Raw genomic sequence first — 19,301 nt, 5'->3', positions numbered from 1 at the left:
TTTGTGTCGTCCGCAAACTTACTAATCAGACCAGCTACATTTTCCTCCAAATCATTTATATATATTACAAAGAGCAAAGGTCCCAGCACTGATCCCTGCGGAACACCACTGGAGGGGGAGGGGAGATGAGAACAGGGGCGGGGAAGTGAAGAGAGGGAAGGAGAGGGGAGCAGGAGAGGCAAGAAGGAGAGGAGAGAAGGTGAGGGGAAGGGAGGAGTGGAGGAGAGGGGTGGAGAGGAGGATAGGGGAGGAGAGGAGGATAGGAGCAGGATGTCAGCCAGGAATCTGCCAGCTGGGTCCAAAGGAACATAGGAATAGAATTAGGTCATTCAGCCCCTCAAGCCTGTTCCACTATTCAATGAGCTTGTGGCTGATCTGTATCTTACCTCCATCTACCTGCCTGTTTTTTTTTTTTTCATGGGATATGGGCATTGCTGGCTAGGTCAGCATTTGTTGTCAATCCCTAATTGTCCTTGAGAAGGTGGTGGTGAGCTGCCTTCTTGAACCGCTGCAGTCCATGTTGGGGTAGGTGCACCCACAGTGCTGTTAGGAAGGGAGTGCCAGGATTTTGACCCAGTGACAGTGAAGGAATGGCGATATAGTTTCAAGTCAGGATGGTGTGTGACTTGGAAGGGAACTTGCAGGTGGTGGTGTTCCCATGCATCTGCTGCTCTTGTCCTTCTAGTTGGTAGAGGTCACGGGTTTGGAAGGTGTTGTCTAAGGAGCCTTGGTGTGTTGCTGCAATGCATCTTGTAGATGGTACACACTGCTGCCACTGTGCATTGGTGGTAAAGGGAGTGAATGTTGAAGATAGTGCTTGGGGTGCCAATCAAGTGGGCTGCTTTGTCCTGGATGGTGTTGAGCTTCCTGTGTGCTGTTGGAGCTGCACCCATCCAGGTAAGTGGAGAGTATTCCATCACACTCCTGACTTGTGCCTTGTAGATGGTGGACAGGCTTTGGGGAGTCAGGAGGTGAGTTACTCGCCACAGGATTCCTAACCTCTGACCTGCTCTTGTAGCCACGGTATTTATGTGGCTACTCTAGTTCAGTTTCTGGTCAATGGTGATCCCCAGGATGTTGATAGTGGGGGATTCAGCGATGGTAATGCCATTGAATGTCAAGGGGAAATGATTAGATTCTCTCTTATTGGAGATGGCCATTGCCTTGCACTTGTGTAGCACAAATGTTGCTTGCCATTTATCAGCCCAAGCCTGAATGTTGTCCAGGTCTTTCGATTGGCCTCAATTGCTACTCCCGCTGGGTGAACCTGATAAGAAAATTACAACCACTTCCCTGCTCAGGTCCATGGTTAATAGTAACAACACCACCAGCAACACCAACAATTCCAACACCAACACCAACAACATCACCAGCAACACCAACACCACCAACAACACAAACAACACAAACAACACCAACAACACCACCAACACAAACAACAACACAAACAACACCACCAACACCAACAACACAAACAACACCACCAACAACGCCACCAACAACAACACCACCAACACCAACAACACCACCAACAACAACACCAACAACACCAACAACAACACCACCAACACCACCAATAACAACAACACCAACACCACCAACAACACCACCAACACCAACAACATTAACACCACCAACACCACCAACACCAACAACAACACTAACAACACCAACAATACCACCAAAACCAACAACAACAACAACACCACCAACAGCAACACCAACAGCACCAACAACAACACCACCAACAACAACACCACCAACAACACCAACAACACCAACACCAACAACACCACCAACACCACCAACATCACCAACACCACCAACACCAACAAAACCAACACCAACACCAAAACCAACAGCAACACCACCAACACCAACACCAACACCAACACCAACAACAACACCAACAACAGCACCACCAACAACACCACCAACACCAAAAACACTAACAACACCACCAACACCAACACCAACAACACCAACACCACCAACAACAGGGCGGCACAGTGGCGCAGTGGTTAGCACCGCAGCCACACAGCTCCAGGGACCCGGGTTCGATTCCTGGTACTGCCTGTGTGGAGTTTGCAAGTTCTCCCTGTGTCTGCATGGGTTTTCTCCGCGTGCTCCGGTTTCCTCCCACAAGCCAAAAGACTTGCAGGTTGATAGGTAAATTGGCCATTATAAATTGTCACTAGTATAGGTAGGTGGTAGGGAAATATAGGAACAGGTGGGGATGTTTGGTAGGAATATGGGATTAGTGTAGGATTAGTATAAATGGGTGGTTGATGTTCGGCACAGACTCGGTGGGCCGAAGGGCCTGTTTCAGTGCTGTATCTCTAATCTAAACAATATCACCAACACCACCAACAACACCAACAATAACACCAAAACCAACAACAACACCACCAACAACAACACCAACAACACCACCAACACCAACAACAAAATCACCAACATCAACACCAACAACAAAACCACCAAAACCACCAACAGCACCAACAAAACCACCAACACCAACAACAAAACCACCAACACCACCAACAACAATGACTACTTATATTTATATAGTGCCTTTAACGTAGTAAAATGTCCAAGGAGCAATCCTCAAACAACAATTGACACTGAGTCACATAAGGAAATATTAGGACAGGTGACGAAAAGCTTCATCAAAGAGGTAGATTTTAAAGAGCATCTTAAAGGAGGAATCATAGAATGGTTACAGCCCAGAAGGAGGCCGTTCAGCCTGTAGTATCTGTTTGGCTCTTTGCAAGAGTGACTCTACTAGTCCCACTCCCCCTGCCCTCTCCCCATAGTCCTGCAATTTTTTTTCCTTCAGATAATCATCCAATTCCCTTTTGAAAGCCCCGATTGAATCTGCCTCCACCACAGTGCATTCCAGATCCTAACCATTCGCTGTGTAAAATGTTTTTTCCTCATGTCGCCTTTGCTTATTTTGCTAATCACCTTAAATCTGTGTCCTCTGGTTCAGGATCATTCAGCCAATGGGAGCAGTTTCTCCCTATCGACTCTGTTTTGACCTCTCATGATTTTGAGCACCTCTATCAAATCTCCTCTTAATGTTCTCTTCTCTAAGGAGAACAGCCCCAGCTTCTCTAACCTATCCATGTAACTGAAGTCCCTCATCCCTGGAACCATTCTTGTAAATTTCTAAAGCCTTACTAAAGTGCACTAGCAAGAATTGAACACAGTTGAGGCCGAACCACTGTTTTATAAAGGTTCACCATAACTTCCTTGCTTTTGTACTCTATGCCTCTATTCATAAAGTCCAGGATCCTGTATTCCTTTTTAACCACCTTCACAACCTGGAGAGGGAGGTGGAGAGGTTTAGGAAGGAAGTTCCAGAGCTTTGGACCCAGGCAGCTGAAGGCACGGCCGCGAATTATGGAGTGATTAAAATCGAGGAAGAGCAAGAGGCCAAATTAAAAGGAGTGCAGAGATCTCGGAGGGTTGTGGAACTGGGGGAGGCCGCAGTGATGGGCAGGGAGGGATTTGAAAACAAGGATGAGAATTTTAAAAATTGACGCATCGCCAGACCGGGAATCAATGCAGGTCAGTGGGCAGAGGGGGTGATGGGTAAACGGGATTTTGGTGCTAGTTAGGAAAGGGACAGCAGAGTGCAAGGTGGGAAGCTGGACAGGCCATGGTTGATATAGCCCCGATGACATCACTGGAGCCAGATCTACATATTTAAAGAAGGACTCCCCTAGTTTCAGGCAGGTGCCCAGAAGAGACGATTAAAATCAGAGCCATACATGACATTGTTTGCAGGAGGGAGGGTGTTCCACCGATGGTTTAAACAGCCCGACCGGGTTAAAATCACCCAGTGAGTTTCAGCTATGCAGTTTTTCCTGACACAATTCTGCTTAAAGCCGGCACAAGTTTCTATCAGCAAGTCAATCAGTGTCAAAATTCAACACACATACAAAATAAGCCAGGGCTCAAACCAATGTGGCACTTTGATTAATTTCTTTTTTCACATACTCTCAATGAAAATATTTCATTAGCAAAGATAAGACAACTTTTTACCTTTTGGCCTGGAGGACCATGAGGACCTGCTTGACCAACTGGACCTGGGTCACCCTGTGTGTGACAGCATTCACAAATTAGACACAAAGAAGTAAAACTAAACGTGTAATGTTTAATGCCAAAGTTACTCCATAAAGGTCTCTAATCAGTGTGTGTTAAATTTCTGCTTATTGCACTAAATCCTAAATACTTAAAGGGGAAAAAGTTACAAGGTTATTTGGGCAAAAGGCAGGGGAAATGGACTCAATGGATAGCTTTACCAGAGAGCTAGCACAGGGACAGTGGGCTGAATGGCCTCCTTCTGTTCGCTATGATTTTATTTTCTGTTGAATGTTTTTAATCTTCTCCCCCTTCTGGAGTTTTGAAGAATGAGTGGTGATCTCATTGAAATATATAACACTCACTGTGGGTTTGACAGGGTTGATTCTGAGAGGTTGGGGTATCTAGAACTAGAGGCCACAGTCTCAGGTTATGGGATCAGTCATATAGGACCGAGATGAGGAGAGATTTCTTCACTCAAGGGGTTGTGAATCTTTGGAATTCTCTACCCCATCGAGCTGTGGATGCTCAGTCATTGAGTACAGTCAAGACTGAGAGTGATATACTTTTGGACACTGAGGGAATTAAGAAATATGAGGATTGAGTGGGAAAGTGGAGTTGAAGTAGAAGATCAGCCATGTTCTTATTGAGTGGGGGAGGGGCTTGAGGGGCCGAATGGCCCACACCAGCTTCTATTTCTTCTGCTCTTATTTTCTAATTAACAGACGGTGCAAGCATGATGGGCTGAGTGGACTCTTTCTGTGCTGCATCATTCTATGATTCCATATGATTCAAAGAGGACTTTGTAAACTGAATGACAATTCAGCACAATTGCGGGGAAAGAGGTCTCCAGTTTACACCATCCTGCTGCCCTCTTTGGAAGGAAAGTCATCATCATGGTGGACACATCTCACTTCCAAAACCCCTCGTATGAAAATCAGGATTAAACGGTTTGAGGATGTAGTGGCTCCTTCGAAAAGGGCGAACAAGGAGTGTCTATTTTGGATGAGCAAGCCTGGTAATTGGAGATTAGAACAAAGTTGTTCTTTTCTTGATGAAACAGTTTGTAGGATTCCAGGGTGTTGGGAGGTGACGAGACCGAGAGGGTCAGCCATCAGTGACAGATCTATCTTCTCATTGTACTTTCTACCAGCTAACCCAAATAGGTAGGGGGGGTCTTTACTGAACAAGCAGCAAGAAGCTTGCATTGAATTACATAGTCTACAGCACTGAAACAGGCCATTCGGCCCAACTGGTCCATGCCTGTGTTTATGCTCCAAAAGAGCCTGCTCCCACCCTTTTTCATTTCACCCTATCAGCATCTCCTTCTAATCTTTTTTTTCCAGCTTCCCCTTAAATGTATGGATACTATTCACCTCAACCACTCCCTGTGGTAGTGAGTTCCACATTATTTATTTTTTTATTTTTTATTTTTATTTATTTAGAGATACAGCACTGAAACAGGCCCTTCAGCCCACCGAGTCTGGGCCGACCATCAACCATCCATTTATACTAATCCTACACTAATTCCATATTCCTACCACATCCCCACCTGTCCCTATATTTCCCTACCACCTACCTACACTAGGGGCAATTTATAATGGCCAATTTACCTATCAACCTGCAAATCTTTGGCATGTGGGAGGAAACCGGAGCACCCGGCAGAAACCCACGCAGACAGAGGGAGAACTTGCAAACTCCACACAGGCAGTACCCAGAATCGTGGCACAGTGGTGCAGTGGTTAGCACTGCAGCCTCACAGCTCCAGCGACCCGGGTTCGATTCTGGGTACTGCCTGTGTGGAGTTTGCAAGTTCTCCCTGTGACTGTGTAGGTTTTTGCCGGGTGCTCCAGTTTCCTCCCACAGCCAAAGACTTGCAGGTTGATAGGTAAATTGGTCACTATAAATTGTCCCTATAATAGGTAGATGGGTGGGGATGTGGTAGGAATATGGGATTAATGTAAGATTAGTATAAATTGATGGTTGGCACAGACTCGGTGGGCTGAAGGGCCTGTTTCAGTGCTGTATCTCTAAATAAATAAACTGAGCACAGCACTCATGTGTGGTCTACCCAAGGTTTAAAATAACCTCTCTGCTTTTCAATTCTATCCCACTCGAAATGAACCCCAGTGATTGGTTGCTGTTTTTTTTTAAACATCCTTATTAACCTGCATTGTTACTTTTAGAGACTTGTGTATCTGTACTAAGCTTAATGATTTGTGTATGTAATCAGTTGGTTAAAACTCCACTGTTGATGTTGATCAAACCTTTGGCTGTTGCCAACCTGTTTGCAAATTTTCTGGACTGAGATGAGCTCTGCGTGTTCCTATAGGGAGCGGGGGGAGAGTACACTCTATATTGGGCAAAGCACTACCTCTTCTGAGGTAGACACCTTAGTAGTTTGCCTTGGACAGTTGTAAATGCCAAACTGAGGAAAGATTGATGTTCTTTTTGAGAGATGTGCATCCAGCCACCCCCGTATGTATGAGCTCAAAATGTCTTCACCGCTTTGAAAGACACAACCATCTTCAAGATGCATCAGCAGAAATGCAAATGCTTTCAAATAACTGAGTGCACTGATTCATCGGAAATCAGATAAAAGGAGATATTTGCATCACAATTTCATTAGCTGTAGAAGTTAAATTTTAAGCCCATAAAATAGCCTGTAAAATCACATGTTCAATGGTGCTTTAGTTCCTTGTGAGCTTCCTTGAGAGCAAGTATTTCATTCTGACTTGGAATGGAGGAACAAAATTATGTTTTGGGTATTTTCCTTTTTTTAAAAACTCTTTTTCTCCGGTCGGATCTCCTGGCCATGATAAGTAGACAGTTTGGTCTTTTACACCAACCACTATTAACATCATTCATGGTGCTGTCAACTTTTAATTTGGGCTCGAAAAAAACTGCCGGGTATAATGATCCAGACACATTGTCATGATAGTTTTTAAAGGTGGAAAGTGTTGGGGGGGGGGAGGTGGTGGGGGAGGGGGTTGGGTGGAGGAGGAGGAGCAGTGGGGGTTGAGTGGTGGAGGAGGGGCAGTGGGGGAGGGGTGGTGGGGGAGGGGGTTGGGTGGTGGAGGGAGGGGGAGTGGGGGAGGGTTTTGGGTGGTGGAGGGAGGGCCAGTGGGGGAGGAGTGGGGGAGGGAGGGGCAGTTTGTAAGCAGTGGTGGGGGGAGGGGGTTGGGTGGTGGAGGATGGGGAGTGGGGGAGGAGTGGTGGGGAAAGGGGGTTGGGTGGTGGAGGAGGAGCAGTGGGGGAGGGGGTTGGGTGGAGGAGGAGGGGGCAGTGGGGAAGGGGGTTGGGTGGAGGAGGAGGAGCAGTGGGGGTTGGGTGGTGGAGGAGAGGCAGTGGGGGAGGGGTGGTGGGGGAGGGGGTTGGGTGGTGGAGGGAGGGGGAGTGGGGGAGGGTTTTGGGTGGTGGAGGGAGGGGCAGTGGGGGAGGAGTGGGGGAGGGAGGGGCAGTTTGTAAGCAGTGGTGGGGGAGGGGGTTGGGTGGTGGAGGAGGGGGAGTTGGGGAGGAGTGGTGGGGAGAGGGGGTTGGGTGGTGGAGGAGGAGCAGTGGGGGATGGGTGGTGGGGGGAGGGGGTTGGGTGGTGGAGGAGGGGCAGTGGGGGAGGGTGTTGGGTGGTGGAGGGATGGGCAGTGGGGGAGGGTGTTGGGTGGTGGAGGGAGGGGCAGTGGGGGTTGGGTGGTGGAGGAGGGGGAGTGGGGGAGGGGTGGTGGGGGAGGGGTTGGGTGGTGGAGGGAGGGGCAGTGGGGAAGGGGTGGTGGAGGAGGGTTTTGGGTGGTGGAGGAGGGGCAGTGGGGGAAGGGTGGTGGGGGAGGGGTTGGGTGGTGGTGGGAGGGGTGGTGGGGGAGGGGTTGGGTGGTGGAGGAGGGACAGTGTGTGAGCAGTGGTGGGGGGGGGTGGGTAGATTGGTAGAAACTGAGCTCAGCATGGGGGCAAATCTCAGAAGATGCTGCAATTTGAAGCCAATCGTCCAGCCAATATAAGCATGTATAAATCAGCACGATCACTGACTTGTGTTTAACTAATAATGACAGAATGGGCTTTGAGGTGTAAATTATAAGGACAGGTTGCATAAACCTAGCTTGTATTGCTTTGAGGAGTGAAGATTGAGGGGGTGATGTGATCAAGGGATTCAATTAGGTTGATGCAGAGAAACTCTTTCCTCTGGTGGAGGAATCAAGATCCTCTTGAAACTTGCAAGATTGTGAAGGGGTTTTGACTGGGTAAACACTGAGAGATTGTTTCCACTGGTCGGGGAATCTAAAACATGGGGACACAGTGTCAGGATAAGGAGCCGATCATTTAGGACTGAGATGAGCAGAAAGTACTTCACTCAATGGGTTGTGAATCTTTGGAATTCTCTACTCCAGAGGGTTGTGGATGCTCCATAGTTGAATATATTTAAGGCTGGGATAGAGAGATTTTTGGTTTCTCAGGGAATCAAGGGATATGGGGAGAGGGTGGGAAAGTGGAGTTGAAACCGAAGATCAGCATCGATCGTACAGAATGATGGAGAAGGCTCGACAGGCCGTATGGTCTACTCCTGTTCCTATTCCTGATGTTCTTATGTTCTTAATGGCAGTGGGATAATAGTCGAATTAGAGCCAGGTCATTCAAAAGAGAAATCAGCATCTGTTCACACAAACAGGTGGAAGAAACATGAAACTCTCCAGCCTGAAAGGCTGTGGATACTGAGGGACAATTGGAGCTTTCAAGGATGGGATCAATAGATTTTTGATTGGTCGGGGTATCAAGGGATATGGAGCTAAGGTGGGTAAATCGAGCTGAGGTCAGATCAGCCATGATCTCATTGAATTGAGGGTCTGGATGGTCTTCTCCCTGTTCCTAATGTTAACTGCTAGCACTAATCCATTTTAAAGGCACTAGTTTGATTTGCCCCCGGCCTGATTGACAAACGGTTGAAAAGACTGCTCCCAAACAAGCTCTTACAAACTGGAACAATCATTCGGATCCAACACCACATGCAACAAGGACATGGAAAGCTAATGGACAACAATGATCTCCCCCCATGCAAAACCAAACCCATGTGAAACAGAAGACATGTAGAGATGGAGCATGGAAAGAAAAAAACCTCAAACCAACACATGCATTAAACGTTGAACTTTTGCAAGACCACATCCCAATATCGATATCATGCACACTGATCAGGGTCAGCATTTCTCACTCCTTTGGTAACATTTTCTCCTCGAAAAGAAATAAATGAACAAAGTGGACCATGCAGACAACCAACAATGATGGAAATGAAATGGCAGCACAGACACCATAGCACATATAAGACTGTCAATGGCACAGAACATTGATGACATCCCAGTCTCATTTACCTGTCCTCCAGGTGGCGCTTTAATGGGGAATAAGCCTGCTTCTCCTTTTGTACCCTAATGTAAGAATTATGTACGCACCAAGATAATAAACATAATAAAGCCAAGTCAACTCGCCATGACTTATCAGAAACAATCCTAAGCAATGCAGATAGTCGGAGATAATAACCATGGTTATATAAATGACCATAAACAATTCTCATTTACTGCAGCGAATAGAACACAACTATTGATGCCTGGCTTGTAGCATTTCGCAGGGCCACAGTTGAATGAAAGACTTGTTTGTGGAGATCATTAGCACATTAGCTAGCGAAACTGTTCACTGTATCAACCTTTTATGTGTTTTTTTTATTTTCATTGATGAATGAAGTTCAAATGTACAAGGGGAAATTAATCCCACGATGGACACACAAAGTCAACATTTTGTCTCTTACACATGCAAAGGGTTTCGTTTCAATTGAATTAAACAATAAACAGCCACCGCACTGGAAAAAATGTTTTGCTGTTACCCATCCACTCTGTTTAAACCTTAAGAGCTCTGTACTAGATGTACTACATAGACATAAACTGTTTAGCAGTGGGCAAAAAGTAAAAGTAATTTCTTAAAAAAAGCACCCTTCTGATTTGTTGAATAGACGGCCATCAGTTTCTTTGGCCATTGGCAATAATTGTGTCTTTGAGTCAGAAGGTTTGTGAGGTCAAGCTCAGGTTTTCAGCATAGAATCTAGGTTAACACTGCTGACTGCTGTCCAGTACTGAGGGGGTACTGCACTGTCAGAGGTGCCGCTTTAGAGTGAGCTGTTAAAAAAAGAACTTGCAATGATACAGTGCCGTTCAGGACTACTGGATGTCCCGAAGTGCTTCACAACCAAATGAAGTACTGTTTTTGAAATGTAGTCACTGCTGTAATGAAGGAAACGGGATAGCCAATTTGTGCACAGCAAGCTCCCACAAACAGGCGCAAAGTAGAGCAGTGGGACGTCCTACGCTCAATCTGCACAGTCAACAGTCCAACTGGTAAAGTTGTGGGGCCCTTTTATTTTTCAGACTTTATGGGCGGGCAGCTAAAACAACAGCTTGCATTTATGTAGCACCTGTAATGCAGTAAACCGTCCCAAGGCACCTATAAGGAGCGATGATCAAAGAAAATTTGACACCGAGTCACATAAGGAGCTATTAGGAATGGTGATCGTGTTTGGTCAAAGAGTTAGGATTTTAGGAGCATCTTAAAGGAGGAGAGAGAGGTGGAGTGGTTTAGGGAGAGAATGCCAGAGCTTAGGGCCTTGGCAACTGAAGGCATGGCCACCAATGTTGGAGTGATTAAAATCGGGGCTGAGCAAGAGGCCAGAATTGGAGGAGCACGTATACCTCGGAGGGTTGTGGAGCTGGAGGAGATTACAGAGATAGGGAGGGGCGAGGCCGTGGAGGGATTTGAAAACAAAGAACTTTAAAATCGAGGTGTTGCTGGGCAGGAACCAATGGAGGTCAGCGAGCAGTGGGGTGATGGGTGAACGGGACTTGGTGCGAGTTAAGATAGGAGCAGCAGAGTTTTGGATGAACTGTACTTCATGGAAATAGGAGCTGCAGCCCTAAAAATATGTAAATTAGGGGCTCAGCACCTGTTTGAAGGACCCCCTGCAGAAATTAGTTGACGATGAATGCAACAGAGTTCTTTAATGACATCCCAACTCCTGGTAAATTACGTTTGTTTTTCATTTATTTAATCCTGCATTCAGGGGTGTATGGATTTATTGCAGTTATTCAATAGCTTTTTAATTATTGGTTTGTGAAAGAATTTGTTTGGAAGTGAAATTTAACTATTCCAAGCCCCTTTCACTTAAGAATGTTACGATGAACAAAATGGCAGTTAATCTTCAGTGAAATGTTATCTGGCTGGAGGCTTGTTTTCTCTGTGCCTGACCTTATGAAAGATGAGTTCGAGCAAGGAACTGTGTTGTCAAAGGATGTTTTGTTTTGTATGAGGCAGCAGCTGTTTAATAGCTGGAATATTAAAATGATCGATCTGTTCACCTCTCCACCGGCGTCGAGCTGCGTGGGACTGAACCAGGACTGCCTGGTTCCATTCTTAGCTATCTAATCGTAGTCAGGAAACCACAATCAATGGCTCCTCTTCCTGCTCCTGTACCATTATCCATGGTGTTCCCACAACAATCTATCTGTGGCCTCCTATTTCTACTTGCTGCCCCCCGGTGATATCTGTCCAAACTTGGTAGCCAGGCCGTGAAGGTTAGAACACCGAAGTCAAGTCTTTATTCACTTACAAGCTGTTATTTGCAGAGATACACATTACATACAAAGCAGCACCGCCCTCTTTCAACAACAATGACTTATATTTATACAGCATCTTTAACAAGGGGAGGCGGTGGCGTAGTGGTATTATCACTGGACTAGTAACCCAGAGATCCAGGGTATTTCTCTGGGGACATGGGTTCAAATCCCACCACAGCAGAAGGTGGAATTTGAATTCAATTAATAAATCTGGAATTAAAAGCTAGTCTAATGATGGCCATGAAACCATTGTCGATTGTTGTAAAAACCCATCAGGTTCACTAATGTCCTTTAGGGAAGGAAATCTGCCGTCCTTACCTGGTCTGGCCTACATGTGACTCCAGACCCACAGCAATGTGGTTAACTCTTACATGCCCTCTGAAATGGCTGAGCAAGCCGCTCAGGTCAAGGGCAATTAGGGATGGGCAATAAATGCTGGCCTGGCCAGCGACGCCCACATCCCATGAATGAATTTTTAAAAAAATCCCAAGGTGCTTCCCAGGAGTGTTATAAAACAAAGTATGACACCGAGCCACAAAAGGGGGTATTAGGTCAGATGACCAAAATCTTGATTAAAGAGGTAGATTTTAAAGAGGAAAGTGAGGTGGAGAGGTGTAGGGAGGGTATTCCAGAGCTTGGGGCCTAGGCAACTGAAAGCACAGCCACCAATGGTGGAGTGATTAAAATCAGAGATGCACAAAAGGACCGAATTAAAGGAGCACGTATACCTGGGAGGGTTGTGAAGCTGGAGGAGATTACAGAGATAGGGAGGGTCGAGGCCACGGCGGGATTTGAAAAGAAGGATGAGAATTTTTTAAATCAAGATGTTGCTTGACTGGGAGCCAACGTAGGTCAGTGGGTGACAGGGGAACGGAACTTGGTGCAAGTTAAGATACAGGCAGCAGAGTTTTGGATGATCTCAAGTTTATGGAGAGTAGAATGTGGGAGACCGGCCAGGAGTGCATTGGAATAGTCGTCTAGAGGTAACAAAGACATGAATGAGGGCTTCAGCAGCAGATGAGCTGAGGTAGGGGCGTTTCAGCCCTCTCCTACATATAGATGAGCACAGGTGAGTCCCCAATTAATGTCCTCATCTAAATACAATTTTTTTTTATTCATTCATGGGATGTGGGCGTCGCTGGCCAGGCCAGCATTTATTGTCCATTCCTAATTGCCCTTGAGAAGGTGGTGGTGAGCTGCCTTCTTGAACCACTGCAGTCCATGTGGGGTAGATCCACCCACAGTGCTTTTAGGAAGGGAGTTCCAGGATTTTGACCCAGCGACAGTGGGCGCCTAGCGGCAGGCTGGGTGCCAATGTTCCAGGCAGGCCTAGAGGCCCTCTCTCTGCCTGCCTGTGAGCGTATGCAGCCAAAGGCCGCCCTGTAGAGGGGCTCTCTCCCTACCCCCACAGTGGTGGTCTGGCTATTTTTTGTATTTCTTTATTAAAGTTTTTAAAAAGTGGCTGAGTGGGCACCCATGTTGAGGTGCCCTCCCAATCACTTACCTTTTACTGCAGCCGGGTGCTTCACTGAAGCTGGAAGACCTCTGATTGACCGTCCAGCTTCAGGAGCTTGCCTGCAGCCCTTAGTTGGACAGGAAACCTGCCTCCAGGTAAATTAAGAGAGCGTGCAGATAAAATTCCTATCAGACAGTTTCCCTCCCCCCCCAGGAGGGGTTTGGGACCCAGAAACAGTCCCAGCTCCTCTTTCTTGCCCCCACGGTGAAAATTCTGCCCAGTGTTTCCACTTGTGGGTTGGAGCTAAACCAGGCATCATCAATTTAAGATAGTCACCAAAAAACTCAAACATGGAATTCAGAAGAAACTTCTTTATCCAGAGAGTGGTGAGAATGTGGAACTCAGTACCACAGGGAGTGAGTTGAGGTGAACAGTATAGAAACATTTAAGGGGAAGCTGGATGTGTTTACAAGAGGGAGAAAGGAATAGAAGGATTATGTTGATTGGGATATTTTTTATTCGTTCATGGGATGTGGGCATCGCTGGCCAGGTCAGCATTTATTGCCCATCCCTAATTGCCCTTGAGAAGGTGGTGGTGAGCTGCCTTCTTGAACCGCTGCAGTCCATGGGGTGTAGGTACACCCACAGTGCTGTTAGGAAGGGAGTTCCAGGATTTTGACACAGCGACAGTGAAGGAACGGCGATATAGTTCCAAGTCAGGATGGTGTGTGACTTGGAGGGGAACTTGCAGCTGGTGGTGTTCCCATGCATCTGCTGCCCTTGTCCTTCTAGTTGGTAGAGGTCGCAGGTTTGGAAGGTGCTGTCTCAGGAGCCTTGGTGCATTGCTGCAGTGCCTCTTGTAGATGGTACACGCTGCTGCCACTGTGCGTCGGTGGTGGAGGGAGTGAATGTTTGTGGATGGGGTGCCAATCAAGCGGGCTGCTTTGTCCTGGATGGTGTCGTGCTTCTTGAGTGTTGTTGGAGCTGCACCCTTGTAGATGGCGGACAGGCTTTGGGAAGTCAGGAGGTGAGTTACTTGCCGCAGGATTCCTAGCCTTTGACCTGCCTTGTAGCCACGGTATTTATATGGCTACTCCAGTTCAGTTTCTGGTCAATGGTAGCCCCTAGGATGTTGATAGTGGGGGATTCAGTGATGGTAATGCCATTGAATGTCAAGGGGAGATGGTTAGATTCTCTCTTGTTGGGTTAGACGAGTAAAGGAGGAGGCTCGTGTGGAGCATAAATGCCGGCACGTTCTGAAGGTGATGCTGCTGACACTGACCTTTTCAGTCACCTCCATCCAGGCCTACTTCACTGCACCCTCGGGAACGATCTTGCCACCTCTCGAGAAACAGTCAGTCCCTACCGTGCCCTGATTTCATCTACTAGGACCTCCTAGGGGGCATCTGAAAAGTGGGAAGTGAATCTTCTCCTCTTAGCAACAGCTTTAACGAGTGCAGCTATGCAAAAGATGCAAGTAGTGACGAGGTAGGGTTGGGGGGGTGGGGGTGTTGGGGGGGCAGGAAAGATGTAACTTTGCTTGAAGAGGCATATCCCCCTCTATAACTAGACCTCAGCAGTCGCACCGGAAATTGCACCTGGCGGATGGGCATGTTGCTCAATATCCAGCGGGAGAGTAAATCCAGCACCACCGCCCCCAGGCAAATGATAATAAAGCCTGCAGGCTAAAATTGCCCTGACCTTATGCTGATGAAAACATGGTGGCTTCATGTGCCCTGAACCGTGCCCCGGGTCAAAATCATCCCCTGGACACTTTACACATTGTATCACCATGTTTACGTTCAAAGTGATAAAATCGATGAAAAATAAGGTGTCAATAAATAAATAAAACTATCAAAGTAAATCACTGCTAGGAGTAATGTGTTCTACTCTGGGCACCACTCTTTAGGAAGGATATCATGGCTATGGAGAGGGTGCAGTAGAGATTTCCTGTTACCAGGGATGAGGGACTTTGGTTATGTGGGTAATCTGAAGAAGCTGGGATTGCTCTCCCTTGAGAAGGTTAAAGGGAGATTTAAAAGAGATGTTCAAATCTTTATGAGGGCTTTTGATAAGAAGAAATAAGAAGAAATTGTCTCCAGTGGCAGAAAGACTGGTAATTAGAGGAAGCAGATTTAAGAGCAGGGAGAGATGTAGAAACATTTTTTTTTACACAGTGAGTTGTTGTGATCGGAGATGAGGAGGAATTTCTTCTCCCAGAGGGTTGTTAGTGTTTGGAATTCTCTTGCTCAGAGAGCAGCGGAGGCTGGATCATTGAATATATTCAAGGTTGAGCTGGATAGATTTTTGATATACAAGGGAGTCAAGGGCTATAGGGGGAACAGGCAGGAAAGTGGAGTTAAGACTACAATCAGATTAGCCATAATCTTATCGAATGGTGGAGCAGGCTCGAGGGGCTGAATGGCCTACCCCTGCTCTTATTTCTTATATTCTTATGTTATGCATGCGCTGCCTGAAAGGGCAGTGGAAGCAGATCCAATAGGAACTTTCAAAAAGGAGTTGGAGAAATACTCGAAGGGAAGACAATTTACATGCTACGGGGGAAGAGCAGGTGAGCGGAACTAATTGGATAGCTTTTTCAAAGAGCTAGCATAGTCACAATGGGCTGAACAGCCTCTTTCTGTGCTGTCTCATTCCAATTATAAAGTCAGAAGTCAAACGGTCCAGTTCTGTATATGCAGGTAGTGCAAGCTATAATTTTCTCATCTTAAAGAAGGTTTAAACGCCTGTCATTATAAGTTGGATTCCTGTCCCAAATATAAATCAAAACATAATTTGATGGCAAATATTAGTTTAAGCTGCATAGTTTAAATGGGAATTCATTCATATCTGATGATGCAAGTGGGTACAGAATCTATTTGACAAGCATTTTGGAAGTGACTGCCAACAGAACTTCTGTCGACACATAAATTCTTACAAAGTGCTTAAACAGACTCCAAAAACTTCAATAAAGAAAATAATCACAGTGCAGGAACCCGCAGCAAGTAAGTTGAAGGGTTTCACCAATGTCAAGCAATACATTACTATGTACAAGTTATAAAAGATATTTGCTCCGTTTCCCAACTGAAGAAAGATTTGCATTTCAATAGCACCTTTCATGACCTCAGGTCATCCCAAAGTGCTTTGTAGCCAATGAGGTACCCTTTTGAAGTGTAGTCACTGTTGTAATGTAGGAAACAAAACAGCCAATTTGCGCACAGCAAGCTCCCACAAACAGCAACAAGCTAATGGCCAGATAAACACTAATGATGTTGATTGAGGGATAAATATTGGCCAGGACACCATGGAGAACTCCAATGCACTTCTTTGAAATCGTGGCATGGACTTCTTTGCATCCACCTGAGACAGCAGACAGGACCTCTATTTGACATCTCATCCAAAAGGCAGCACCTCAGACAGTGCAGCACTCCCTTAGCACTGCAGTGTGAGCGACATCCAAGATTTTTGTGCTAAAATCTCCGGAGCTGGACTCAAACCCACAACCTTGAAATGCAAGTGTTACCCACTGAGCCACGTCTGGCACTACTAGTCCCAGTTGAGGAAACAAAATGGGTAGCCTCATTTCACAATTTTCCATTAAACCACTTACAAGTTTAGTCTTTTTTTTGCCATTTCTGTCCTTTAATGCCAGTCCGAGGCAAGTAGTCGACTTTAGGAAGAAAAAAAAAGTCTTCTTTCTTGCCCAAGGCTTGAGTTTGATTCACATATGGCTACAGTCAATCACGGCAGATAATGATTTAATGGTTTAAGACTGCTGGAATACTTCAAAGATTGTCGACATATGGAAAACGGTAGGTTAGTGACACAGATTAATTGCTTCAGAGTCACATTTACCTTTGAGCCTGGTAGTCCTGGCAATCCTGGGTTCCCATGTGGTCCGGGTGTTCCCTGGAGACAGGAAAACACAGTTTTTGTTGAGTGGCAGAATCGTATTAACATTTTACAATATGACTACATCAACTAGTAAAAAATGAAATTACATTTGGAATTGATACAGTTCTCTGTAATTTATAGTTCTCTATGTCTCAAAGAATTTTAACTCAGCTTTTCCAACTCTGGTAGACAATTGAGGAACTCCAGCAGTAAATAAAACTGCTCAAAGAGGAACCGATTTAATAACTCTGAACCAGATGAGCTCCCATGAGCACAACCTTCCTGTCATTGAAAACAAAGTTAAAAAATGGACAAATGAACAACAGATAACTGGGCAGCTAGTGGCAGTTTGCACCAAAAGTGCCTGTGAATCACCACTTAAACTCTCTGCCATTCATCTTGAGTTCTTCCTTGAACAAAAGAAAAATTGTTGAAAACAGAAATGTGTGTGACTGGGAAAATACCACCAATACTATATATCTTCTACCACCCAATCAACTCCTTTGTCAACGAAACCACAGAATCACTGAACCACAGAACTGTTACAGCACAGAAGGAGGCCATTCGGCCCATCGTCTCCGCACTGGCTCTCTGAAAGAGCAACTCCCTCCGTTCCATTCCCCTGCTTTCTCCCCATAACCCTGCACGTTCTTCCTTTTCATTTAATTGTCTAATTCCCTTTTGAATGCTTCAATTGAACCTGCCTCCACCACGTTCTCAGGCAGCGCATTCCAGACCTTAATCACTCGCTTTATTAACCATTCTCTCAACCTGTCCTGCTACCTTCAATGACTTATGCACATATACACCTTGATCCCTCCCCTCCTGCAACCCCTTTAGAATTGTACCCTTTATTCTATATTGTCTCTCCATGTTCTTCCTACCAAAATGAATCACTTCACATTTCTCTGCATTGAACTTCATCTGTCACCTGTCTGCCCATTCCACCAACTTGTCTATGTCCTTTTGAAGTTCTACACTATCCTCCTCACAGTTCACAATGCTTACAAGCTTCGTATCATCCACAAACTTAGAAATTATGCCCTGTGCACCAATGTCCAGGTCATTAATATATATCGGGAAAAGGGTCCCAACACTGATCCCTGGTGAACTCCACTACAAACCTTCCTTCAGCCCGACAAACCTCCATTAACCACTACTCTTTGTTTCCTGTCACTCAGTCAATTTCATATCCATGTTGCTACCATCCCTTTTATTCCATGAGCTACAGGTTTGCTCACAAGTCTGTTGTGTGGCACTGTATCAAACACCTTTTTAAAGTCCATGTACACCACATCAACAGCACTGCCCTCATCAACCCTCTCTGTCATCTCCTCAAAAAACTCCAGCGAGTTAGTTCAACATGATTTTCCCTTAAGAAATCCATGCTGGCTTTCCTTAACTAACTCGCATTTGTCCATGTGACTATTAATTTTGTCCTGAATTACTTTTTCTTGAAGTTTTCCCACCACCGAAGTTAAATTGACTGGCCTGTAGTTGCTGGGCTTATCTTTACACCCTTTTTATTACACCTTTTTTTTGAACAAGGGTGAAACGTTTGCAATTCTCCAGTCCTCTGGCACCACCCCCGAGTCTAAGGAAGACTGGAAAATTATGGCCAGTGCTTCTGCGATTTCCACCCTCACTTCCCTCAGTATCCTTGGATGCATCTCATCCTGTCCTGGTGCTTTATCCACTTTAAGTACAGACAGCCTATCTAATACTTCCTCTCTATCAATTTTAAACCCCTCGAATGTCTGACTTACCTCCTCTTTCAACATTGCCTGTGTTGCATCTTCTTCCTTGGTAAATACAGATGCAAAGTATTCATTTAATACCTCAGCTATGCCCGCTACCTCCATGTGTAAATCCCCTTACTGGTCTCTAATCAGCCCCACTCCTCCTTTTACCACCCTTTTACTATTTATATGCCTATAGAAAATTTGGGATTTCCTTTAATGCTAGCTGCCAGTCTCTTTTCATGCTCTCTCTTTGCTTTTCTCTGGACCTTCTCTATTCAGCCTGGTTCTCAATAGTAGTTTCTACCTGGCATCTGTCATAAGCACACTTTTTCTTCTTTATCTTAATCTCTACCTCTTTTGTCATCCAGGGAGCTTTGGATTTGTTTGCTCTACTTTTCCCCTTCGAGGGAACATACCTTGACTGTGCTCGAACTATCTCTTCTTTGAAGGTAGCCCGTTGTTCATCGACCGGTTTTCTTGCCA

At 45.8% G+C, this 19,301-nt stretch overlaps 1 protein-coding gene across 1 annotated transcript in view; it reads right to left on the bottom strand.

Moving 5' to 3' along the window:
* Positions 1–19,301, bottom strand: part of LOC137373159 (collagen alpha-1(XXIV) chain) — a 351,399-nt gene that overhangs the window by 301,999 nt on the left and 30,099 nt on the right. The window contains exons 5-7 of the mRNA XM_068038018.1: positions 17,038–17,091; positions 9,441–9,494; positions 4,051–4,104 (exon numbers count right to left, since the gene is read on the bottom strand). Of these exons, the coding sequence (XP_067894119.1) occupies positions 4,051–4,104; positions 9,441–9,494; positions 17,038–17,091 (162 nt within the window). The remainder of the gene's footprint in view (positions 1–4,050; positions 4,105–9,440; positions 9,495–17,037; positions 17,092–19,301) is intronic.

Source organism: Heterodontus francisci, chromosome 8, assembly GCF_036365525.1.
Source record: "Heterodontus francisci isolate sHetFra1 chromosome 8, sHetFra1.hap1, whole genome shotgun sequence".
NCBI classification, from domain to species: domain Eukaryota; kingdom Metazoa; phylum Chordata; class Chondrichthyes; order Heterodontiformes; family Heterodontidae; genus Heterodontus; species Heterodontus francisci.
Note: the sequence above shows the minus strand (reverse complement) of the source record. Positions and strands in the feature narration are given on the sequence as shown.